General features: G+C 42.2%; 2 protein-coding genes across 3 annotated transcripts in view; one reads left to right on the forward strand and one right to left on the reverse strand.

Moving 5' to 3' along the window:
- The first annotated feature begins 1,215 nt into the window (after positions 1-1,215).
- On the forward strand, positions 1,216-16,822 carry LOC113158782 (zinc finger protein DPF3-like). 2 transcript variants are annotated; one of them, XM_026355001.1, is made up of 11 exons: positions 1,216-1,269; positions 7,205-7,365; positions 8,091-8,198; positions 10,525-10,652; positions 11,244-11,339; positions 11,807-11,867; positions 12,586-12,627; positions 12,999-13,142; positions 13,259-13,372; positions 13,518-14,331; positions 14,934-16,822. In XM_026355001.1, exons 1-10 carry the CDS (start codon positions 1,238-1,240, stop codon positions 13,676-13,678), a joined length of 1,047 nt encoding a protein of 348 aa, XP_026210786.1. In that variant the 5' UTR covers positions 1,216-1,237; the 3' UTR covers positions 13,679-14,331; positions 14,934-16,822. The 2 variants fall into 2 exon arrangements, with proteins under 2 accessions (XP_026210786.1, XP_026210787.1); XM_026355002.1 differs by having other exon boundaries at positions 13,002-13,142.
- Positions 16,823-17,457: 635 nt separating this feature from the next.
- The window catches only part of LOC113159027 (regulator of G-protein signaling 6-like), a 30,431-nt gene continuing 24,857 nt past the window's right edge, over positions 17,458-23,031 (reverse strand). Inside the window, exons 10-17 of the mRNA XM_026355494.1 lie at positions 22,841-22,915; positions 22,416-22,517; positions 22,099-22,271; positions 21,639-21,764; positions 21,347-21,533; positions 20,639-20,728; positions 19,731-19,790; positions 17,458-19,484 (exon numbers count right to left, since the gene is read on the reverse strand). Coding sequence (XP_026211279.1) covers positions 19,434-19,484; positions 19,731-19,790; positions 20,639-20,728; positions 21,347-21,533; positions 21,639-21,764; positions 22,099-22,271; positions 22,416-22,517; positions 22,841-22,915 — 864 coding nt within the window. The 3' untranslated portion in view covers positions 17,458-19,433. The remainder of the gene's footprint in view (positions 19,485-19,730; positions 19,791-20,638; positions 20,729-21,346; positions 21,534-21,638; positions 21,765-22,098; positions 22,272-22,415; positions 22,518-22,840; positions 22,916-23,031) is intronic.

Below are 23,031 nucleotides of genomic sequence, written 5' to 3' on the forward strand. Positions count from 1 at the left end.
AGCATTACAGACAAAAAACAGGTGGCAATGAAGAGACATTGAAACATATTCAGTGACTGAAAGCTTTAACTTGTGTTGCATCATTACTACTTTTGTGTCATGTAACTGAGTAATGAGACTGTTACATGTGGATATTATACAAAGCACAAGGCGATGCCTTTAACACATATGCTTGTATGTTACTGCTAACAATGAGGAAAAAAGGGTCTGTTGATTGTAAGCTTCGTAGATAAAGGTAATCCTCCCTTTGTCCCTTACTTAGAACTTTTTGGTTCTGGTGTCTGATGGGAAGATGTTGTGTCTGCCTTGTCTCAAAATAGATGTATCTGTCTGAATGTTGCGTCACACACGCCCTCCTCTGAGATGCTAATATCGCACAGCATAGAATAGGAAATACATCATGTCACATTACTTGTGCTAGCGTTTATTCCCTTGCAAATATGTGCAGTTTATTGCTTCAGATATCCTTAATGGCTTTTGAGAAACACATTTGGTGACGTCCAGTTTTTTTTTTTGATTAGGCTGGGTGCCATTATGAGCAAGCCTCACATGCACAAGGCAAATCAGTCAGATTAATGCATTTTAAACTGTTGGATACTAACTTGAACCAATGATGTGTGGATCTTTGGATAAGATTAAAGTTGTATTGACTCCTGTTTGTCAAAAACTATCTATAAACTGGAATTACCTCCCCATCTTAAGTATGCGTGTGTGTTTAAATCAAACAGTGTTTGTCAAACCACTCTCTGTACTGTATGTGGGAGGAATAGATCGTGTGCACGCCAGCGTGTTATGGGCCTCGCATCCACTCCTCTCCAACACTACAGCTTCAGAGGAAGTGAGGTGGGGGGGGGGGGAAATTATTTGCCTGGTGCTTATTGATGATGATGAATGATTTATAATTATTTTAATAAATAATTAAACACAAGCTTCCATGTTGATATTATGTGCCACATGGAGTGCACTGACTTGCCTGGCAAGAAATTGCTGTGTTGATATGGATCCAAAACCACAGTGAGGGTCTCTTTAAAAGCGCTGTAATTCACTTGTGTACAATATAAATACAAGGGAAAACCCTTTAAAATCATTTTTGACAGTTTACCCCATTAGGCCACGCCTCGGCCGCGTATGCTGCAAATGGATTGGTCCACGAATTCACGGCGAGCTCCGATTGGTCCATCCCTGTAGGTTTCCCTCAGAACTGCAAGACGCCGATATTGCGTTACATTGTAGCAAAATGGCGGCTGTCATTCAGAATCCACTAAAAGCGTAAGTAATTTAGACATTGAGGAGATTGTGAATAATTACTTTGTTGCCAACTCGTATGTTAAAACCGGCTGTGCGTGCATGTCGTTTTCAGTCGTGTGCATGTGGCCAGTTGAGCTGTCCAAATGTATTTTGTGTACTTCTTGCATGGCAAAGTAGCCTCGTATAGTTCTTTTATCCCCCCCAAAATGTAACATTTAGTGTTAAACATGTGCGTAAGGCTGCCTGGCATGTTGTCTGCACTAGACGAGCGTTTCCCCCCCCCCTCTCCAACACGGTTTTACCATTCAACACAGGAGAGTGTCGCCTTTCCTGGGCTATAAATTTATTTTTCAAACTGCCGACAACGTGCCTTTGCGCTGCACGGGGATAATTAAAAGCCCATTTCTCGTCGTGCTCGGTTGGGCACAGCGGCGAAATATCATCCGACATTCCGAAAGTCGTTTATAGTTGGTGTGAATTGTCGACATGTCAACTTTGGCTCCTCCGAGCGCAGACGTGGTCAGGACCCGGTAAAGCAAGGGAGGAGGCATTTTGTATTTGCATGCTTGCTGGCGAAATCGACAAAAGTGTCAGCAATTTGAATCCACCGTTGGAAATAGTCCGTCTGTGCACAAGCAGCCGGTGCAATGGTCACTTCAGCCCCTCAACTTCCAAGAAATGCTCCACCTTTTTCTCCATTTCTCCTTTGTTCTTTTGTATTGTTTCACCAATTCCACTATAGTGGACGTTCATGTAGTTCAACTCATGGCTTCTTGCATTATTGTGCTGGAGCCGGATGATAAAGTCAGCTCGTCCTCTAAATGCACGTTCAGTTTTGACGTGACAGCACCGTTCAAGCCTGTATTGATGGCTTATGATGATCATCACGGCTTCATGTGGGGGCTGTGGAGGTAGAGTAGGCGCTCCACTGTGGCTTTAAGTGGAGGAGTGCTAGGGATCCAGGATCCTGGGCCCATCTGTCAGAGAGATGCTCCGACAGAGAGGAAGTGTTGGGTGCAAGCAGGAGAACCATCTGCTCCTCCATAGAGGTACCCTGGCACCTCGGTGGACTGGAGTGCAGTGAGTGGACCACACAACACCTTGCGCTTCACCCACACTGTTTCCATTTCTATGGTGATATTGTTACTACACCTAGGAAGAGGTGTAGCGTGATGCTTTCGATTCACGATTGTCTCCTTTTCACTGTTGCATTCTCCTGTAAGGTTTTACGCTGGTTAAGGTTGGTGGCCACTAGTCAAGAACTAGTCATTTTTAATTATCACACAAATAATAATTTACAGGCCCTGTGCCTATTTGAATGTTTGGTTTATAATTCTGAACACTCACAGAGAGTGTGTGCCCTGTGGATAGAAAATACTAAATATACAGTTTCTGTTGTGTCTGTTTTTATACCTAAGGCAAATGAACATGCTTGAACTTTTTCTGCAGTGTCCTGCTTCACAGTTGCACCCACCAGGGAACCGCCCAGTGCAATCTTAGCCTCCGTATGCTGACACCTGAACAGCTCACTGAAGTAATGTTAAAGATGCAAATAGATAGCACATCCATGTAGCTCCTTCTGTACTCTAATGCGTCTTCGTCCGAGTCGATTTTCTATTAAAAATACATGCCATTGCTGCTGGACTCTCGTGTCCCAACAAAATTCAGCGCGCGTCTGCTGTCAAGCTGCTGTTTCATCTTAGATTTGTTTTAGCATTCTGATGTGGAATGTCTCCTTGCTATAAGCTGTGCTTAATGAAGTGTTTCAATCTGCTATAATTAGCCTCTGTCTCGGGTTTCTGACTTCATTTCACACGTTTGTCAGATTATAATTAGTCATACTTGACACTAATTGGATGTTGCTCCTGTGGACCAGTTTGACCTTTTTTTTTTTTTTTTTTAATATTAAGATGATTCACTTTAGGGAAATGAAACACCCGTTTGACTTTGCTGTGGAGATGTGGTGGCAGATGAAGCTGCAGTGTGCAAGCCTGTGCTCGTCTGTGTGAGGTCCATCCTCTTTTGAGCATGGAAGGACAGTAATCTCCCGAATCTGCTGATTTAAAATGGAGTCTGGAATATTTAATTAATAAAGAAGCTCATAATGCTTCTCATTAAATCTTTAGCCACAGCTGGAGTTTTCAGTGGGTTGAACACATCTTCCTGCCACATCAGCCTAATGCTTCCCCATTCGTCTGCTACCTTGTCATTGGTGTTTAGTAGACTTTGAGTGAGTCAGGCCTGCTGTTTATTGGCACTGCAGTGTGGAGGTGTATGGTCTGGTTTTACTCCTGCCCTCTCCCAGACTGTGTTGTTCTGATTGGTGTAATCATAGGTTGTTGTCAGGATGCAGTCACTCGGTAAGCCCTCCTCCTCCTCCTTCTCTCTTGTTATGTGGTGGCTGTAGCTTCCTGTGCAGAAACAGTGCACCTGCAAATTTGAGAACCCTCCTGAACAGAGTAAAAAAGACTTAAAGTTTGTTTCTATCTATTCTATACTATCACCATTTTATTCTTTTTATTTTTGTCTTTCACAAAAGTAACATCACATCAGCAAGATGCTGATTTAAAATAGACACTGGAGCTTTGTCATGACTACAGCTCATTTCACCCCTGTAAGCAACTCTCCTGCAAAATATAGTTTGTCGTCAGAAATGCAAAATGAGTGTTGACACATGCTCACATTACGGACACAGGCATGTGACACAGTGAACCGTTGGCAGGAACACGCTGATAGTGGAGACCCTCCACCCCCCACCCGCACCCGGCCACAAGATTTGCTTTTGTTCCTCGCCCTCATGCACATGCTCATGCTCACCTTCTCTACTCAGCTGGAAGATAATTGAGGATGTATAGCACATAAAGAAACCTATTTAAACCAAAAATTAAAAATATAGATTTCGATGGGTCTTGGACTTGACATGAGAAGAAAGCAAAAAAAAAAGCTACTACACATTTGTTATACTCCTTGTTTTTCAAACTTTTTCTAATCTTCTAAATGACACAATAATTGTACTTGGTTTAAAAAAAAAACCCCACTGATGATGGTTTGTTGGTAATAGTCATTTGTTGCACAAACTGGCCACACACAACCAATTCAGGTAGGGCAGGTTAAAATTAAAACCAGGAAGCCTGTCTGAAAACTGTTATGGATGTTTACAACAGATAGCAAAGGTAATACATTTACTACTGTTTGCCTTTATTTTCTCTTCAAGTAAGTTTGGTTTAAAGTCAACTTTGTTTACAAAGGTTAGTGGAAAAATAATGGTCAAACCAAGCATGAGTGGAAAAGCCATGACTAGTGTGTGTGGGTGCATGCATGCATGCATGTGCGCGTGTGTGTGTGTGAGAGTCTCTCTTCCATCCTGTGTCATTGGATGTATGGGTCTCATCACTCATTACAAGTGTCAGAACGATGTCTCACCTAGGCGAGTGCACCTGCTGCTCAGGGCAATGGGCGCTCTGGAAAGACAGCCTGCACCCACAGAAGGCTTTCACTATCTATTTGTTCTCTCTCTCCATTCCCTTACCCTCCTCTAACCCCTACACATTTCACTTAAGGCTGATCAGCATCTCCTCTTGGTTCATTCACCCTGAGTAATCTGTTTCTTGACACTCCACAGAGTGTATCCTTTGAGCATACACTTGTAGTGCACCTGAGAGAGCATTTACAGCTGGTCTGCTTTTAGTAAACTTGATCAGCCACACTGCGTCCCATTAGAGCAGTGTGTTAACATCAAGGAATGGCCGTGAAGCTTGCAGTTTAGTTTGACAGGGATTTGTTGTTGGAAGCAATATATTCTGTCCACATGTGTCCGCATTGGCATTAGTTCATATTTTATCTTATTTATTCTCTAGGCTTTAAAGTCTCAGTTTTCTTGACTTTGAATGCACAGTATAAAATATTTTCATGGCAGTGAGTAGTATCTACAGTGAAGCTTCTGTCATATGACTGTAACATGAGGAAGAAAAAATAAAATATTGTTAGTCATTATGTATTATTAGTCATGATCTTTTCTCAGCCTGTAACCTCCTTTCTCACCACTTGCTTTGTTTTTATTTTTCTCTTTCTCTCCTCACACCTTTCCACCTCTTCCTGTGCTCCCTCTGTACCTGTGACTTTTTACTCTTCTCAGTCACACTGACAAGGAGCCTCTCTTTCCCACAAGCCTTACACACTGTTGCTTTGTCTGAACTGCGGTGCCAGGGGCTTTGTGCCGGACACCATTTTTAACCTGGCTGTTCATCTGTTGGATGAAGGATCTGGAAGACACTGATAAATCACCTTTCCTCCTCCTCCTCCTCCCCCCACTTTAAGTTTAAGATTCCAGACTCGACTTACAGCCCATAGCTCATTAGTTACACTTCAAAATGGCTGTCTCCCTAACACTGTAATTCAGAACACGTGGGGGAACTTCATTATGAGTATGTTCATACTAGAAGAACCTATTCCAGAAGTATTATTTGCCCTGTTGGCCCTGTGATATAACAGCACACTGTGAAAATCACACACAAATTACCTTCCTATGATTTTGGAGTTGGAGCATTTACCTCCATTTTTGATACAGTCTAATTAGAACCTGCTCTGTTCTAGGCACTCTGCTGAGATTAATTAAGTAGGCTAATTACCATACCAGGCGTGTGGCAGCGATTGAGGGCTGAATGTGAAATATCCTCCCCCATTTCACTCTGAATATTAACATTGAAACCCTGAGGGACTGCCAAAATCTCAGTAGCACTAAGAAAAGTGGAACTATAAAGTGAGAGAGTCTTTGCTGCCTGCTAGTCAGCAGAGTGACTTCATATCAGACCCCAGATATAGTGTTGTTGTGATAATGTAACTCAGTCAACACAACCAGAGCGTGTCTATAATCTGATCAGACAAAGGGCCTATAGCAGTAATATGTTAAACTTCAGGAGTGGGAACAGCAGAGTCATTGTACTTTGGTAACTGTCTGGTATACACTGTCTATCCAAAAATAATAAGTCACACACTAATATTTTGTTGAACTGCCAAGATCAAGATCTTGTATTTATATTGGGATCGGACCACAGCGTAAAGTATTCTCAAGCACATCACAAAGATTGTCCATGGGGTTGAGGTGTGGACCTGGTAGTGCCCAATTCATGTGTAAAAATGATGTCTCATGCTCCCTGAAACACTCAGCCCAGTGAATCCCAGCATTGTCATCTTGGACTATGTCTGTGTCATCAGGAAAGAAAGATCCATTGGTGAAAAAAACTTGGTCATTCAGTATATTCAGGTAGTTAGCTGACCTAATTTTGTTGTTGTTGTCTCATACCTATTTGCTTAGTGGAATCTAGTGACTTTTTGGGGGGCACTGTGTATACAAAGTTAAAATACACCTCTGCAGATGGCTCTTGTCTTAAAGAAGCAACTGGTACGTGCTTCTGTGTGTTGTATTGATCTGCTTTTCATCAACTTGTAGCTGCCTCAGCTAAATGATCTAATGACCTGTATCAAGTACAGCAACAAGCCATTAGCAGAGCATTCATGTTAGGCTACAATGGTTAATCTGCATATCTTAGGCTCTGCGTATGTAGTCACAGTACTGTGCAAAGGTCTTAGGCCACCATTAGATTTGTTGTTTTGGCAATAGTGTATATTTATTACTTAGTCTCTTTATTAAAATAAACTACAAATTAATTACAAAGTAGAGGAAATATGTACACGGTATAAAGCACAAAAGTGAGAGTGGAAGATCTGTCAAAACCTGATGACAAGTTTCTCAGAGTTTCCTCTCTGAGTGACTCATAGAAGTCCAGGAAGGACCTGGATCAGCAAACTATGGAAGTTGGTTCTTCCATAGTTCAAAGAAGCTTGAGCAAGAATGGTCTTTATGGCAGGATAACTGGACCTTTCTACAGTACTATGTATGTTTACTTATGCGTGCATCTTTTCTTGACTAATGCTTCTGTTAACATTTCCCCTGCAGGTTGGGCGACCAGTTCTATAAGGACGCCATTGAGCAGTGCCGCAGCTACAATGCCCGGCTGTGTGCTGAACGCAGCGTCCGCCTGCCATTCTTGGACTCACAAACTGGCGTGGCCCAGAACAACTGCTACATCTGGATGGAACGCCACCATCGCAGCCCTGGTGGGGCACACAAAAACATTCATTCATACAGAAAATGTTTATTGAGAGTGGTCTTTGGTCTGTTAAGCTTGTAAATTTGTGTTTGCATCTCCATTTTGTATAGCTGGGGGTGCAAATAATGACTTTCATCGTTGATTAACCCCTCAATTGCTTTTTGCTTAATCAGACAAATTTTTAAATGTCATAATAATGAAAATACTATTTTACTACAACCTAAAGTTATCTTCAAACTTGTTTTGTTCATTTAACAGTCCAAACCAAGTTATTCATTTTAAATGATGAAGGGGAAAAAAGGTTTGAAGCGAATAATTGTCAGTAAATTAATTGTTACACTAAATGTGGGGCTCGTCTGTTTTCTTTTTTTTTGTTATCTTATTTCTTTATATCATTATCCATTTGATGTCTTTGGATTTTGGACTGTTTCTCAGAGAAAACATTTTTCTTTGTTTTGTTTGAACATAAATTATGTTCAGGTAAGCATATTAATTTATGCTCTAGGAAGTTGTGCCAGCCCCAAAACACAGAATATAAACCATGTTTAGATATTTGCTACCAAATAATTCTTTTCAGTAATAACTGGTCTTGTTGGACTATTCTCACTGGTGTTTACTTCGTAGACCTTTTCATGTCTCATATGTAGCAAAACTACAAATTCTAACTACTAATCATCATGATTCAGAAGCTAAACGTGTCTTGTCGCCATGTGCATAACTATTATTATACAGGGGTTGCCTCTGGGCAGATGTACACATACCCAGCCCGCTGCTGGAGGAAGAAGAGACGGCTTCACAACTCCACAGATCCCCGTCTGGGCCTGTATGGTCTCCAGCTCGGTAAGACCCCACAGCCCCTTCTCAACAAGCCACCTGCCCATCACATTTTTTCCTCCCACTCAGCTGTCTCTTTCCCTCTGTCTTCATCTACTTCCTCCACTTCCTTTAGCTCATGTGATTACTAGTGATGATCTGGCTAAAAGCACATCACTCTGTCTCCACGCACAGGAGAGAACAGGCTGCCAGTCATTTTTCAGAGGATGAAATGTGGCTGTGTTCACCCCAGCTGGTAAACTTGTTTTGTGAGAAGTAGAACATGTAATTAGATTTACCACTGCTGGGAGCAGTGAGACGGAGTTCGGCCACTGCAGACAGTATTTAATAAATGTTATGGAATGAAGTTTGGTCTTCTCGGGCTGCCACTTGGAACAGCTCACTCAACACATTTACCCTCTCCTCTACATTCTCCCTTGATCTTATTTTCTACTTACAACCTCCCTTGTTTATTGGTTTTGTCTTTTTGTCTCTGGCAACCCTTTCATCTCTATTTGTACTTTTCCATGTGTATTCTTGTGGACAGCTCAAGTAACTGGTCCATTCTATGCCCAAAGCTTGTATACCCACTGGGATGTTACATTATCCTAAGGAATGAACATGATAAAAGAGACTGTCACTCAGAAAAATGATGTTACAGCTTTCTCTTCCCAGTAGTTTTTATAAAGGGCTGTTAGAAATGTACTGTGCTTTGATAGAAGGCTCCATATTCATTACATTTTCATTTCTGTATTGCATTGTGGAAGGATAAATGTTCATGAAGTTGAGAAAGTCAGAGAGGGAGAGAGCCTGGAAAGAGGAAGCAAGATGCAGAGATAGCATATGAAGCAAGCCTTTGTTTCCCAAACACATCCCATTGTAGCCTATTGTTTTCCACTGAGCTGGCGCTCACTAAGACTCCACCACCACTACTCTGCTGGCCCTTCCTTTCTCCAACAACATTGGATTGTATGTGCTCTTTGCAAGTGCCCAGCAGAGGAGAAATGGTCTGATTTAACCTGGCATCTCTTATACAGAGCACGTTGTGCAGCTGGCCAGAGGTGGCCAGCACAGGGCAATAGCCAGAGTCTGTCTCGCAGCCTCGGCAGGCTGTCTAACTGATGGTGTGCTAGAGTCTCGGGCTGCATGCAGAATCAGCTCCCTGCTGCAGGCTGCTGCCTGCTCTATTTTTAGCCCCCCAGCTCCCATGGGTTGGGAGGGAGGAAGGGAGGGAGAAGGGGAGGGGGGTCTGTCTCGTCGCTGAGAGTTGAAAGTCAACGTGTGCAGACACAATGGTGAGGGGCTGCCGCCGCATGGTGGAGGGGCCCATTTTAGAGAAGCGTGTTAGATCTGCTTCTCATGCCTACCTCTGATATGTGCTTCCTACCTATGCAGTCCTCGGTTGCTTCAGCACTTCATGTTCAATATTCTGCAAAACTCTTTCTAGCAGGTGCAGTTGTAAGATGAAGGGCCAGTAGGAAGCTGGAGAAAGGGGAGCTTTGAAGTGTTCTCTTTACAAACATCTATAAAACAACTGGATGATCATGAAGCACACTGTGGAGAAGCGATTGCGTAAATAAGATGTGTGGATCTGTCAAAGCTTTTGTTTGCTCTGCTTTGTCTGCTCAACCTGCTTGCCTCCTACACTGTTTGTTTAGATCTTAAGCTTAGTGCAGGAGAATATATCTGCATGATGTGTTCAGGTTAAAGTGATAAGCTACTTAACAACATTGTACCTCAGAGATTCCTGTGACAAAGTCAGCAGTCTCTGCATAGTACAGCATTATCAAGAGCTTTCTCTTTCACAATGGAAACATATGTTTTTTTTTCAGTGATATACTCCTGTGAAAATAGTTGTGATGGCACATTATGTTGCTGGCAAAAAAATAATTATAACGGCAGCTATAACCAACAAATGCTCCAGCAATATGCCACATGCTGTTGTTAGGTGTAGTGTGAGCGGAAGAGAAGGGGAGAGACATAATGAAATGATGCTAATAGAAATCTCACATAGGTCACAGACTGGTGCCAGCAGTTCTTGTCAAATTACAGTGTATGATGGTTATGCATAAGGAAAAGCAGCACATGTTAGAGTTGTAAAGCAGCTTTGGGATCATTAGTAATATATGTTTTGTTGCTTTGATGAATTGCAGTCAGAGTGAGGAAATTTTGCTGGTCCTAATTAGGCCGAAGGATTGTTGGAGGGTTAAGACTAGATGTAGGTTTAAGGTTGCAATTAGGATTACATCAGGGCTAAGGCTTAGGCATGAATGTGTGTGTGTTGGACTGGAGTATAAACACTGATCTAGTATTTTATTGGTTTATCACATGAATTGTTTGTGTCTTTGTGCAGATGGCGGCCTTATGTCAAAAGACACTTTGCCCACCCAGAGCACCACACTGGAGGCTCTGCTGCGAGGAGAGGGTCTAGACAAGAGGAACAACTCTAAGAATGATGAGGAGAGCCTGCTGGAGATCCAGGTTGGTGCACTCACTGTATGCTCTGGTTAAAATCGCCAGCTAAACACTTAAAATGTAATTGTTCAGCAATATCACTTGAACAATGGCTGGCTCTGGCTTTGAGATTGAAGTGTTGTGCCCCAATTGGTTGCCAAGACAACCTGCCAAGTTATTCCAGCTGACCTGCAGGGCTCGTTAGTTGACTGCTGTCTCACTGAGTGGCAGCAAGTGAACTGCTTCAACTTTGACTCCTCATTTACTGAATGTTATGTATGGTAATAACAAGTAAAGTCTGGTAGCAGTGCAAATTGCAATTTAAATTCAGATGTTCAGTATCTATCATATTGCTGATCTTTGCAGTCAGAAGCCAAAGCTTAACACCACACATTCTACCCAGTATACATGATGAAATGTATTTTCACCAACACATGACTTTAACATCAAACTGTCATTCATACCACTTATGTAAGTATCCTGTTTATGTCATAATATCAAGATTATGCAAAGAATCGAAGATTAGATTAGATTAGATTTTCTCTTGTTCAATGTTTTATTTTTATTTTTTAATCAGTACTGAGTAGTGAAGTAGTCTATGCTCTCTCTGTGTCTCAGAGGGTTCTGGAGGCAGATGCAGCAGAGGACGCGTACAATGATGATGACGACTACGAGGTGGACACTCCCAAGAGGAGACACAGGGGCAAAGGAAGAGTAAGTGGCCAGTTGTTAAGTGCAAGAAGAATCTGTGTTGTCAGCCAGTTTCTTAAGAAGACTTTAAAAAGTTTGCTCCACTCTGGAGCACGTTCTCTTCAGGGACCTCTCTGTATTTGTCTCATTCCCTCAGTTCTGTCCAGTCTCCTTTTCACTGCTGCTCAGTAGCACCCGCAGCACAATGCTGCCACCACCATGCTTCAATTAAAGTGCTTCAATTGCAAACCAGCTAATCTTTGTCATCATGCTCTCAGTCCTTGGCAAACTTTAAGCAGCCTGTATGTTTTTGATTGGTCTAGCCACAACAACATAAAGGTCTGAAGCACCTGCCTCTATTTAAATGTTGTTGAGGCTGTTGTGCTCCCGGCAACACTTTTCACAAGTGGTTTATACTTATGTGTATGTTGGTAGGCTGTGGACATGATTTCATGGCAGGTGGTTAAGAGTATAGTCTTTTTTTTTCTCAGGGTCGGGGTTCAGGTCGCAGGAGGACAGATCTGGATGACGACAAGCCATATGTCTGTGACAGTAAGTAGAGAACTTCAGGGTTTTACAGTGATATATTTGTATCATGAGCATACAACAGTGAGTTTACAACATAGTATAGGTTGTGGATAGCTTGTTGATTTCTCTTACATTTATTGAGCCATTTTCATTTTATGAGGCTTAAAGGATAAGGTTGAGATTATTTATATTGTTGTTATTGTTAATAAATCCCATAAAGAGACTTAAACCATTAATTAATTACATCTACTAACTGAAAGTTCAGTGAATCCACAGATTATTCTCTGTGCCACACATATCTACTGTTGGCTTATAAAACTCAAATGTGTTATTGCATGGCATTAAATAACTTTTTAATTAAAACCATTAGAGAGCTTGTTTGTTATATTGAATCCAACAGGGTATTTCCAAAAATTAATGAAAAGCAAAACAACAGCCAGATCTGTATTTAAGCATTTTTGCCCAGTAATATGTTACAGATGAAGCCCACAGTGATTCCATATCCTCTTATAAATGAGGTTTTATATACAACCCAATAATAAGTGTCAGACAACAGTTGTCAAGAAGTCCAATAAATCAGTTTTTACAGGTGTAGCCACGGGAAGGAACCAGATGAACCAGTGTCACTGTAGTCTCAAGTATTCCTGTACATACAAGTTGCATGTGGAAAAACAAAGTAGACCGTATTGGATTTTCTTGTGTGATGACTCCTCTTCTTAGTTTTGTGTCTTTTCTATTTCAGACAGATACAAACAAAAGCAGAACTCCAAATCTTCAACCTCAGGTGATTTGTTGCCTTTTTTTTTTTTTTGGCTGTAGTTTTTTATAGGTAATGTGTTTTTCTTTCGTTTGTTTGTTTGTTTGTTTGTTTGTTTGTTTTGTTTTGTTTTTTCTGGCTATTGTAATCAGATTATTTTTTATTTTTTTAATTTTTTTATTGGAGCCACTCTTGGAGTAGGCACTCCCATTAAATACCTTGTGTCCAATATGTCACATAGGTACATACTTTTCCTTGCCACTCTATGTTGCTTAAAAAGTCTCGTCTAGTTTTCCAGACACTGGATGGGTGTTTGAGTCATACTGTAGTTTTGTGAATGTCTCATTACAAACCAATGCATGAGGCCTTTGGACTAAATAGTTGTCCTCTCTTTGCAGCAGTTTACGCGAAGCGCTACAGAAACCGTACGGGACTAAGTTACCACTACACCCATTCCCACCTGGCGGAAGAGGAAAGAGCTGGAGAGAGAAGCACGGTGGTGTCCAGATCCCCTTCTGCACCACAGACAGACAGACACAAACGTAAGCCATGTGACTGCTGTTCGTGGAATGTATTTTGGTGGTCAACTTCAATAAACTATTAGCACTAAGCTAATTTCATGAAGAAGCTAAAAGTTTTACTTGGAATTACCTGGCAGGTCCAAAGGGTTCAGGTGGGACCAGCATTCCCAACAACTACTGTAGTAAATGCCAGGGCTCGAACAAGAAAACGGGTAAATCCGGGTCTCCCTGCTTAGCGTGCCAGGGCACAAGTGAGTTCATATATATCAAAGTTTGTTTTTTTTTTCTAGTCACACTGTTTCACACTTTGTACACACTGTGGATAATTAGGATTAAAGTCATTGGTTAACATGTACCACATTCACACTAACTGTTCCTTTCCTGTCCTGTGTCCAGCTGACTGTGGAGAAGAGAAAGAAGGTGGGACTTTTGTTGGAGCCGAGGAGCTGTTCGGCACCACATCAGAGAGCGACACTTCCACCTTTCATGGCTTTGAGGATGATGAATTGGAAGAGCCTGCCACAAACAGCAATGGAATATCCAACCGACACAGATAGAGCAAAACCTTTTAGATTTAAATAGACAATGTTTTTTTTATATATGGACTAACCTCTGTCAAAAATCTGCTGCTTCTTTTTCAATGTTTTTTGTTTGCAGAAAGCACAAAGTGATTTCAGGACAGAGATGCAAGTGGTATTTTATCTACTGAACATTGTTGAATAATTTATGGACACATTTTTATATATAAATATATATATTAACTTTTAAGGAAATGAGCGACCGTCAGTGTTTCTTGACAAGGACTCGGCCTCAGTGCAAAACAGAAGAAGTTTTTGGAGTGTTTTTTTTTTTTGTTTGTTTGTTTTTTTGTTTTGTTTTGTTTTCCTCCCTCACTGGATCTGAAGGAGCATAAATGTTTTGAACAAAAAAACACTGGAAATTTTTGAAAATTGAACAATTGAAACCTTTAAAGGCATGAATGATCTGTTTGGGACATGATTGAATGTCATTGCAGACCCATACTTGAGCTACTGGATGTTTTGGAATCAGTAGTCAGTGTGACTGTGAAGGTCTCTTTTTTCTTTTCTGACTTGGATATAACTTTTGTTAAAATGAAGGAACTGCCACAGGCCACTGGAAATGTTTGGATGAAGAAGCCTATAAATATACCCTTTATATATATATATATGGTGGACAAAATACATCTTAGGTAAGTCATTTTGAAGTGTAAGCTGAGTGTTGACCAAGAAACTGATGTTATGTTAGTAATGTGCTAAATCTTGTTGCATAACTGGACTGTAGGACTAGAACGACACAGTGGATGGCCGAATAATAGGATGACTAATTAGCAAATGTTGGCATCCTAATCTTTGCCTAAGAACATTGCCTATAAAAAGTAATCACCCACCTTGGTTTTCACTATTTTTAACAGCATTGAATCATGCTTAATTTGGCCTTTAGACCTAATTTTAAAGTGAAAGCAGTAATGTAAATAATTTTAATATAAATCTGAACATAAACAATTAACAGGTAAATTGAGGAGATGTTTGTGGAGTGAATGTGTTTCAAGTGTAGTCTGAATATCTGGAATAACTGGTGAATCAATATTCTGGGCAAAAACTACAACAATAAGGTTATGGGAAGCACAAGTCAGGATGATTTATATTATATTTTTTCTGTAATTTAAAAAAAGGCTTTATGTTTTCATGCATGTGAGGCATTGTGTAGCTTCACAAGCCCACCACCATGGCTGTAAACTCCTGATTATTATGGTAATGTGTAAGACTAACCCATGTTATCTGTGTTATGTAGGAGCACTCAGCAAATTAGCATGTGGCCCAGAGGTGGGGGTGACACCGAAGTAAAGGATTTAACCCTCAGAAACTAATGAGCCTTCATGTCCTTCCTGATGTGGACAGCATAACTGACAGAAATGGATGACTAGACATCCCCCACTTCTACACACCATGTGACTTAATTGAGGCAACTGCTCCCATGACGATATGTATTGATCCCTTCTGAACATTTGAAATGTGAGTAGATCCAGCTTCATTTCATCCTTTCTGCACTGTGCTGGAGCTCCACTGAACTACGGGAACACTAAAGGCCAGGCCTTTGAACTGCTTGTGCCCGACGGGTGCATTTGGGGCCCCCGCGGCCTAGCCTGCCCACTCCTGCTCTGTGACTGTGTGTCTGCTGCGTGATCCGATGTGACACTAAGACGTCATTATCCTCATCACTGTGCCAGCCTGCCGCTCTGCACTGGAAACCAGCTCTGACAGCCATGACCCTCGAACCGGATTGGACCAGTGACCCTCTGACCCCCAGCCATAGAGATGGTGCTTAAATCCACCACTATCACATGCAGACCTCTGGACTGTATTAATACTCTGACATTGACGCAAAGGTTTTCTGCTTGTGTCCTTGTATCTCCTCAACCTCCCTGATCTCCAGTGGGTCGCAGCAATTTAGCTCTTTTTTTTTGCATCATTTCTCTGTTGTATAATATTTCTATGTTTTCAGCTCTTTTGATTAGTATGACTTCTTGGTTTTGTTCAGACTGTATTGATACCTCTGTCCTGATCAGGTGCACAATAGCCACAACTACTCAGGCATCTTTCATTTTTTCTGCTGTTGATTGTTCAGCCACTCAGCCCTGATTCATGTGATTGTATTCAGCGGATGGGGAGGGACAATAACACCACACATCTGCCATTATAAAGTTTTGGGATGCTGCACTCTCATGCTATAGGAAGATTTTTGCAATACCGTCTGCTGATTTTATCTGGTGTCACACTCACCATCTGCTTTCTGCCGAAAACCTACAGTCTCAGTGAGATTCATCTCAGATGCAGTGGAAACCAATATCTTTGCTAGAGAGACATAGCTCTGGTCAGATACACATACGAGTAAAAACTGTAAATCAAAGTTATCTGTGACATTTCCGTTGAGTGCTTTAGAGGGCCTAATTGCTTTATGACATTTAGAAGGTGCTTGAAGTACTGTATCAAAAAGACTTTTAGGTCCATAGGTTGCACATGCTGTGTGAGAAGTCTGTCCTTCCATGTGATGATTCAGTATCGCTACGATGTAAAAGCCGCACCGTTTTTGAAGCTAACCATTAATCCTATGTGTCTGGTATGACTTATTGTGCATTCAAATCATCTTTCTTCACCTCCCTCAGGGACCCTCCACACAGCAGTCGATCCCCTCTTGATAGAGAGGATCTGAACCTTGTCAACTAACTTGTCTTCTTCTCCTGTATTAGTTATGTGGCGTTTCCACCGTAAAATAGGTCATTGTGTCTTTTATCTTCCAAAGTCATGCCAGTAAGTGGAAGCATGTGTCATCATTCATAACCTGTTAAATGTTACCTACCGTATACGAACAGGCCTAACGTGATGCAGTTATGAACAAAAGGAGAAGCTCCTAAATGCAAAAGTCAATGTGTCACCAATCATTGAATAGCCTGTATACCTCGTCAAAGACACAGCAATAGGCCCTGATACTCTCTTGTCAAGCCTGTCGGGGGTAGAGACGGAGGAACAGGGTGGGAACGGAGCCAAGAGGAGATGAAATGGACATGACCGTGCGTTTGTTTCATCTTCAGCTGTAAATAGAAGTCAAAATGGAGAGAATGAAGAAGTCTTTGTTTGTTAAACTATTTTTATTGTTCTGAAGAAATAAAGAATGAATGGTAATGCTCCGGCTGGTTTTGTGAGAAAGGACACAGTTCATTTTGAAACGTGAGCTGATGAGCAGAAGAGGTGTTGGAGTGAATTTCGGGCTCTGTGAGCTGACTGATCGGAAAACCTCTTCAGTTTTCAGTGGTAGCTTAAGACTAAATGGGAACAAGATGGCAAAAATGATGCTCCGGCACAGGGAGCCGAGATTTATCGCTAGACGCATCTTGAGAAATCAGAAGTAGGCCCATAGAAGTGTATGTATTAGTTATACAGTATGTAGGATTTGAATGTCAAACGCAGGTATAAATAAAAAGAGTTGCAGCATTAGTAAATTATTAAATTAAGAATTAATAAGAGGAATTGAAATATGTAAAATCACATCAGCGAGATGCAGTACATTTTAGTAATAGTTTAAAATAACCATTTCATTATATCTACTCATTTGGCAGATACTTTTATCTAGAGCAACTTACAAGAGAGACAAGGCAAGCAAAATATATATATTTATATCTATATCTAATATATTTTCATGGCACACAACAGCAAATATCAATAAAACAATGGCACAGGTGAGACAGGTCCAGAGTTTTTATTATTTGGTACCCACGAATAGATAGCAGGTGCTTGAGTGTTTTAGAGTGCCAGTAGTTATCTTGCTGGGTGAGAAACTAAAAGCACAAAATGCCCTGAATATGTTACATGCATAGTAATGTGCCCATATCATAATAACGTGTGCTTTTTGGATAATGACATGTAGCCAATTTACATCTACAATGCACTCTGTACATAGTGTCATTGTGTTTGTGCTGAGAGTAACATTTGGTAAATTGACTTGAGTTAAGCATCTTTCTCTACCTTATAATCAAGAGGTTATTGGTTTATGTTAATAATGAGACTTTTTAATATGACCTGTACAGTGCATTGCAGTGACTCTATTAGAAAGTAATAGACAAACACTCATTCAGCAGCGTAGTCTGTCACTGTAGCAGTCTGTGGCCTCATGGGGGAGCTGTGACATTGAAATCTCCTCAGTCTGAACACCGTTCGTCTGCAGAAGAAGATGGAAGGACACGGTGGACCAGAGACGCCTTAAATCAGTGTGCAGAGCCCACCATGGGTCAAATATATTGTTCCCAGTTGCATTTCAGGTTTTGGTTATCCTTCCGCTGAAGAGGGTTGCTGCCATTCAGGGCTCTTCAATGTCTGTGCGCTGATTTTCGGAGAGTCAAACCAACATAAAACTCCCTTTATGATTCAATAGCATGCACCATTTCCCCCAAAAGTAATTAAAATACATGGCAGTTTTAAGATGCAGAGTTGCGGCATACATTTTGGCAAACCAAATTGGACAGGTTTCATTGTTTTAAGAGAACAAAAGATGAGATATTCATGCGAAAAAAAACAACAAAAGATAAATGATCCCAAGTTGGGTAGCAGACCTTGTAGTATCTCCATGATCGGAGAACAACTAGTGTTGACATCATGATGTCCTTCAATCTGACGCGAACACAGCAGAATACAGTCTTGTAACACTCTGTTGTTGGTCCTGCGGTTTAACCACCACTAGATGGACCCATGGCACTGTAAACTTGAAAAACTACACTAAAGTGGGAACATGATGATGATCTGCCATGTCACTGTGCACACTGGAATTAAAGTAGACCTCATATCACCGTGATCCACATAACCACGGGTTTTGTTTTAAAGCCTCTGTCTTAGTCACTGGACTGGGAACCGTCCGCAGATGTTGCAACTTGAAGTCGGGGAGTCGTGAGAGGAGGAGGACGAGGGACCAATTTGCCAATAACATCTTCAATTCACCTCAAGCATTCAGCAAATTCCCAACAAAGACATTTGGTGGAGACATGCAACAGAGCAGTGAGGATGCTACATTAAGCCCTTATGCCAGATTTGGAATGTAATGAAGCATGATACATACCTTCAAAAATCTATTTTGTAATAAATATAACACATGGGGGGGAAACAACTTTGTGTTCTTGATTACTGCCAAGAAATAGACAGGCTCTGAAAAGAGCTGGATAAATATCTAAAAAAGAAAACCGCTTTAACATTTATTTATTGCTGGCTGCCTTTTGAGGACAGAGACAGATTTTAGTCTGTATACAGTGGATGTGCCTCTCTGACCTTTCATTTAGGCAGGTACGTGTTAGTTAGGACCGGCCCCGGCTGTTTTTACGACTGTCAATTCATTGCAACTGTTTGGCAAAGGTTTCTACCAAAGGATCCTGTTGCTTTTAATATCCAATAAATATGTTTTTTAAAAAAGTGAAACAATATAAACTGATAAATTGACCAGTTTGCCAACTAAGTGATGAAAAGAGGGCAGACTTAGTCTGAATGTGCTTATACTGTATGTTGCATGCCATGTGGTGTGTTGGCTGAGGTTCTCCTTGTCACGTTCTCTTTTTCCTCAGTGGTTCTGTTTGCGGTGTTCACCTCTGCAGGCCCAGAGCTGCACTACCAATATGGCAGTAGTCCTTGGAGCAGCGTCTGAGAACCTCCACAGCAGCCCCGTCCAGCCGGGCTCCACTGTCTGTGCCCCGGCCCCCGCGTGGCGGTCACCCTTCCAACAACGTCTGGCTGTGCCCCTCCAGCACAGACTGTGTCAGGATGACTGCATCAGGCCCGTCAGACGCTTTCCCGTCAGTGACTTGCCCTAGAGGGTCAGTTCAAATGGAAACACATAACTTGACTGAGATGCTGAAAGTACTTTAATAAATCACAATCTACACCAGTAATCTGAAATGCTGACTATTGTCTTATCTTATTCACACACATGTGCATTCTACAACTGATCTTAAAAGCCACAAGAATGTAATATGGTTAGAATTGCAAAAGCCACTGATAGTGAGCCAGCCAGTGTGGTTTGTGATATGAACAGCCCCTGCTCCAAGTGACTTACCACACTGCGGGTGAACTTCTCCAAGGAGGTGCGGCGGCCCTGCTCAGTGTCTGCTGGCTGCTGTTTTGGGAGGGGGGGAAGCAGGGTGAGTGTTTGGGTCAGGTAACGGGTGTTGACGAGGATCGGGAGTGATGTTGTTAGTGAGGAAAAAAGGGGGCCAAGCATTGCAAAAACGGGGGGCCGAGGACAATGCGGGAGGGGTTGCATTTTTGGGAAATGGAGTGGGGTCAGTGACAAGGCCAGCATGAGGAGCAATGTCCAAATGGGAAAGGGCAGAAAGGCTAGCATGAACAGAGGCAGCTGTGATTCGCTTCAAAAGCTCCATATTACACAGAAACACCTAAATGAGGGTTTGTTAAGCTGTGCACATATTATAAATAACGGTAACAAGCTATGAAGTTAAGCAAAATAACACAACTCACAGAAGTCTCCATTGATACATGATGTTTTAGGCTACGCCTGTGTTACTGTGTGCTGGTTAGTATCTGTTCCTCAGTGACTGTTCCTCTGTTTTTCACAGCAGCTTGTTTGTGTGCGGCATATGATGTGATGTTCGCTCGACTGTTCCCTTGACATTTTAAAATATTTAGCAGTTCATTTGCACCTGAATTTCGGTCACAGTGGTTTTTGCCTCTGAGCTGGCAAATGCAGTTATATGACAATAAAATGACCTACCTTTGGAGCATGTAAGTCTTGAACCTCTTAAACCTACTCATATTTCACCACTGTTAGTGAAAACTTTGCAGTGTGTAATAGTAATTCTGCAGTATATCTAATTTCTGACTGCTGTATAGGGACCTGAGGCGTCCTTTAAAACATAAAAATCAAACGAAAATGTGAAATGCAATAAGACTGACAAAGGTTTATAAAAAGAAGGGATGACGTCCGGGCCAGTGAGTGCAGCTCACCTTCTTTCTGGCTAACAGAAGGTCTTGGTAGATGTTGGATCGCAAAAAGCGTGCATAGCTGTCACTTTTCATTAACTTGAAAATGTGCTCCTGCAAGAGAAAGGAAAAAACTGGTGAGCGTGCGTTGGCTGGTGCGTTACATATAACACAAAAAAAAAGAGAAAAGGGAGTGTAGAGAAATAAAGAGCGGCCTGATTATGGTAATGCGATGCATATATGCGTGTGTGATACGGATGCAAATTGAGCGTCCTGCGAGAGGGAGCTGAGTAATGTCCTGCCAGTGAGAGGCACTGCGCGTCACACATCACCAACCCACTTTGAAACCAGAGGAATTCGTGGTGAACTGAGTGAACAACCTATTCATGCCATTACTTGCCTCATTAAGACCTGGCACATTATTCGTCTCATCTCTTTCTTTCTGTTCCTCCGTGTCCCCTCATTGCTTCACTTGCGTAACATGGGTGGGGTGGAAGGTCTCAGTGTAATGTTCACAGAGTGTGTCTTCAACAGGGACACAGTGGAGGGTGTTGTACACCCATCTGAGCTCCAAAAGGAGATTCTACGTGCTTTTTAGATTTATAGTGGTTGTATCTGTGAGTACGGGAGCAGGTGTGTTCTGTGTGTGTGTCTGGTCTTTGTCCAGACTTGTGTGGGGGTTGTGTTGATGCTTACGTTAACATATAAAACAGTGATGCAGAAACAACACACCTGAGCATCCTCGTAGCTGTATCGTCCGGGGTCTTTGAGGTTCTGACTGGTGCGTTCGTAGCTGTGAGAGTCCAGGTTGATGGAGCTCGGCGCTCCCTCGGCAAGAAACTCTTGCCATATCTCCTGCGCCCTGGAGGCCACTTCCTGGAGTGGCCGTCTTTTCAGATCCTGAACTGCTAACCAGAACCTACAATAGTGGGATTTCTAGTGAGAACCATCCAGAAATATAGAGACTCTTTGCACAAGATCTGTAAACAGACTGATATGACATTTGCAGTAATAAGAGTCTCACCGCAAGTTCTCTGAGCTGAACTCTGATTCCAGGAACTTCAGGAACTGGTCTCGTCCTGCTGGATCTTTCAGCGCCTCCTCCAGAGAGAAGCCCCATTTTTTCACACGTTGCTGGCTGGGGTCACGACTGCTCAGCACACAATAAAATAGGAGAGAAATAGGAGAGAGAACAGAGAGAGAGAGAGAGCGGTTTGTTGTTTGCAAGTCGCGTTCCCTCGCTGTCCGCAGAGAGCAGAGAGCAGAGACCGGCAAGTTAGAACACAGCCAACCTTTGGGAACGCCAACGTAAGCTCTCATTTGAGATGAGATACAGACAGACAGATGTTCCCCCAATTCAGCACGACAAATGTTCCATCGGCATCAAGTCCACTAGGCTCAACCTGACCTCTGCTTTGGTTTAAAGCGTTATTACCCCCAGATAAACTCTCGGGCCACATCGCATCCGACCCCACCAGCCTTACCTTGCCTCCAAGTCCCAGAAGGAAGTGTCATCACTGATCCAGGGGTTGGAGGGCTCTGTGGCTGACACAAAGGGGTCATATTCCATGAACTGCTCTGTGTAGCTCATCAGGCTGTCGGCCACTTTGGAAACCTTCATACAGTGTCTGTCCAGCTGGATGTTCAGGAAGGTAATCTGATGAAGAGGGAGAGAGAGTAATGAGGAGGCTAAATAAGGTAACAGCTCCATCAGTCCACGTCCCCGACTACCGTTATGATGGATGGGAGAGGCAGGCTGGTGGTAATGACCTGTGAAGAAGACTGTCCCATCATAAGTTACCTCCTTCTGTACGTCCTCTTTGGTTGGCTTCCTGGTCGGCTGGGAGCTGATGTGGATGGGACTCGGCTGGCTCTGGCCGTCATCTGGTACACCATACACCGACTGGAGGGAGCGAGAGGAGAGTGTCAGCGTATCCGTCTGCTTTTATTGGGGTTTTATTACCAGGCACATATATTATTCTGGAAAACACAAAACCTATTTAGAATCGTTAGGCTCTTCAATTATTTTATAAAGAAATATATTCAAACAAAAATATAGATTTTGGTTTAGTCACTATATTTTTGTTTTGCCAAAAATGAATAACAAGATAAAAATGAATTCTGGTTACAGGTCTGTGTGGGATGGTTGTGGGAACAGCGCTGAAATGATAATATTAATACAGGAAAGGCAAACTGTATCAGACCTGCTTCATTTCTCCTGCTCACCTTTTTTACCCTGTGTGGGTTCCTCTCTCTTCGGCACTTGCGGATGTCCATCTCTGTGGTGTTGACACAGCCTGGCTGTGGGAGGCAGCAGGAGACGGTGCATGTTTCTGGGTCAGATAACACTTTTTTTCTCCAGTGTGTATTGTCTACGCTTGCTCGCCCCCCACCCTCCGCACACAGTATGATGCTTT

The sequence above is a fragment of the Anabas testudineus genome, chromosome 12 (genome assembly GCF_900324465.2).
Source record: "Anabas testudineus chromosome 12, fAnaTes1.2, whole genome shotgun sequence".
Lineage (NCBI taxonomy): Eukaryota > Metazoa > Chordata > Actinopteri > Anabantiformes > Anabantidae > Anabas > Anabas testudineus.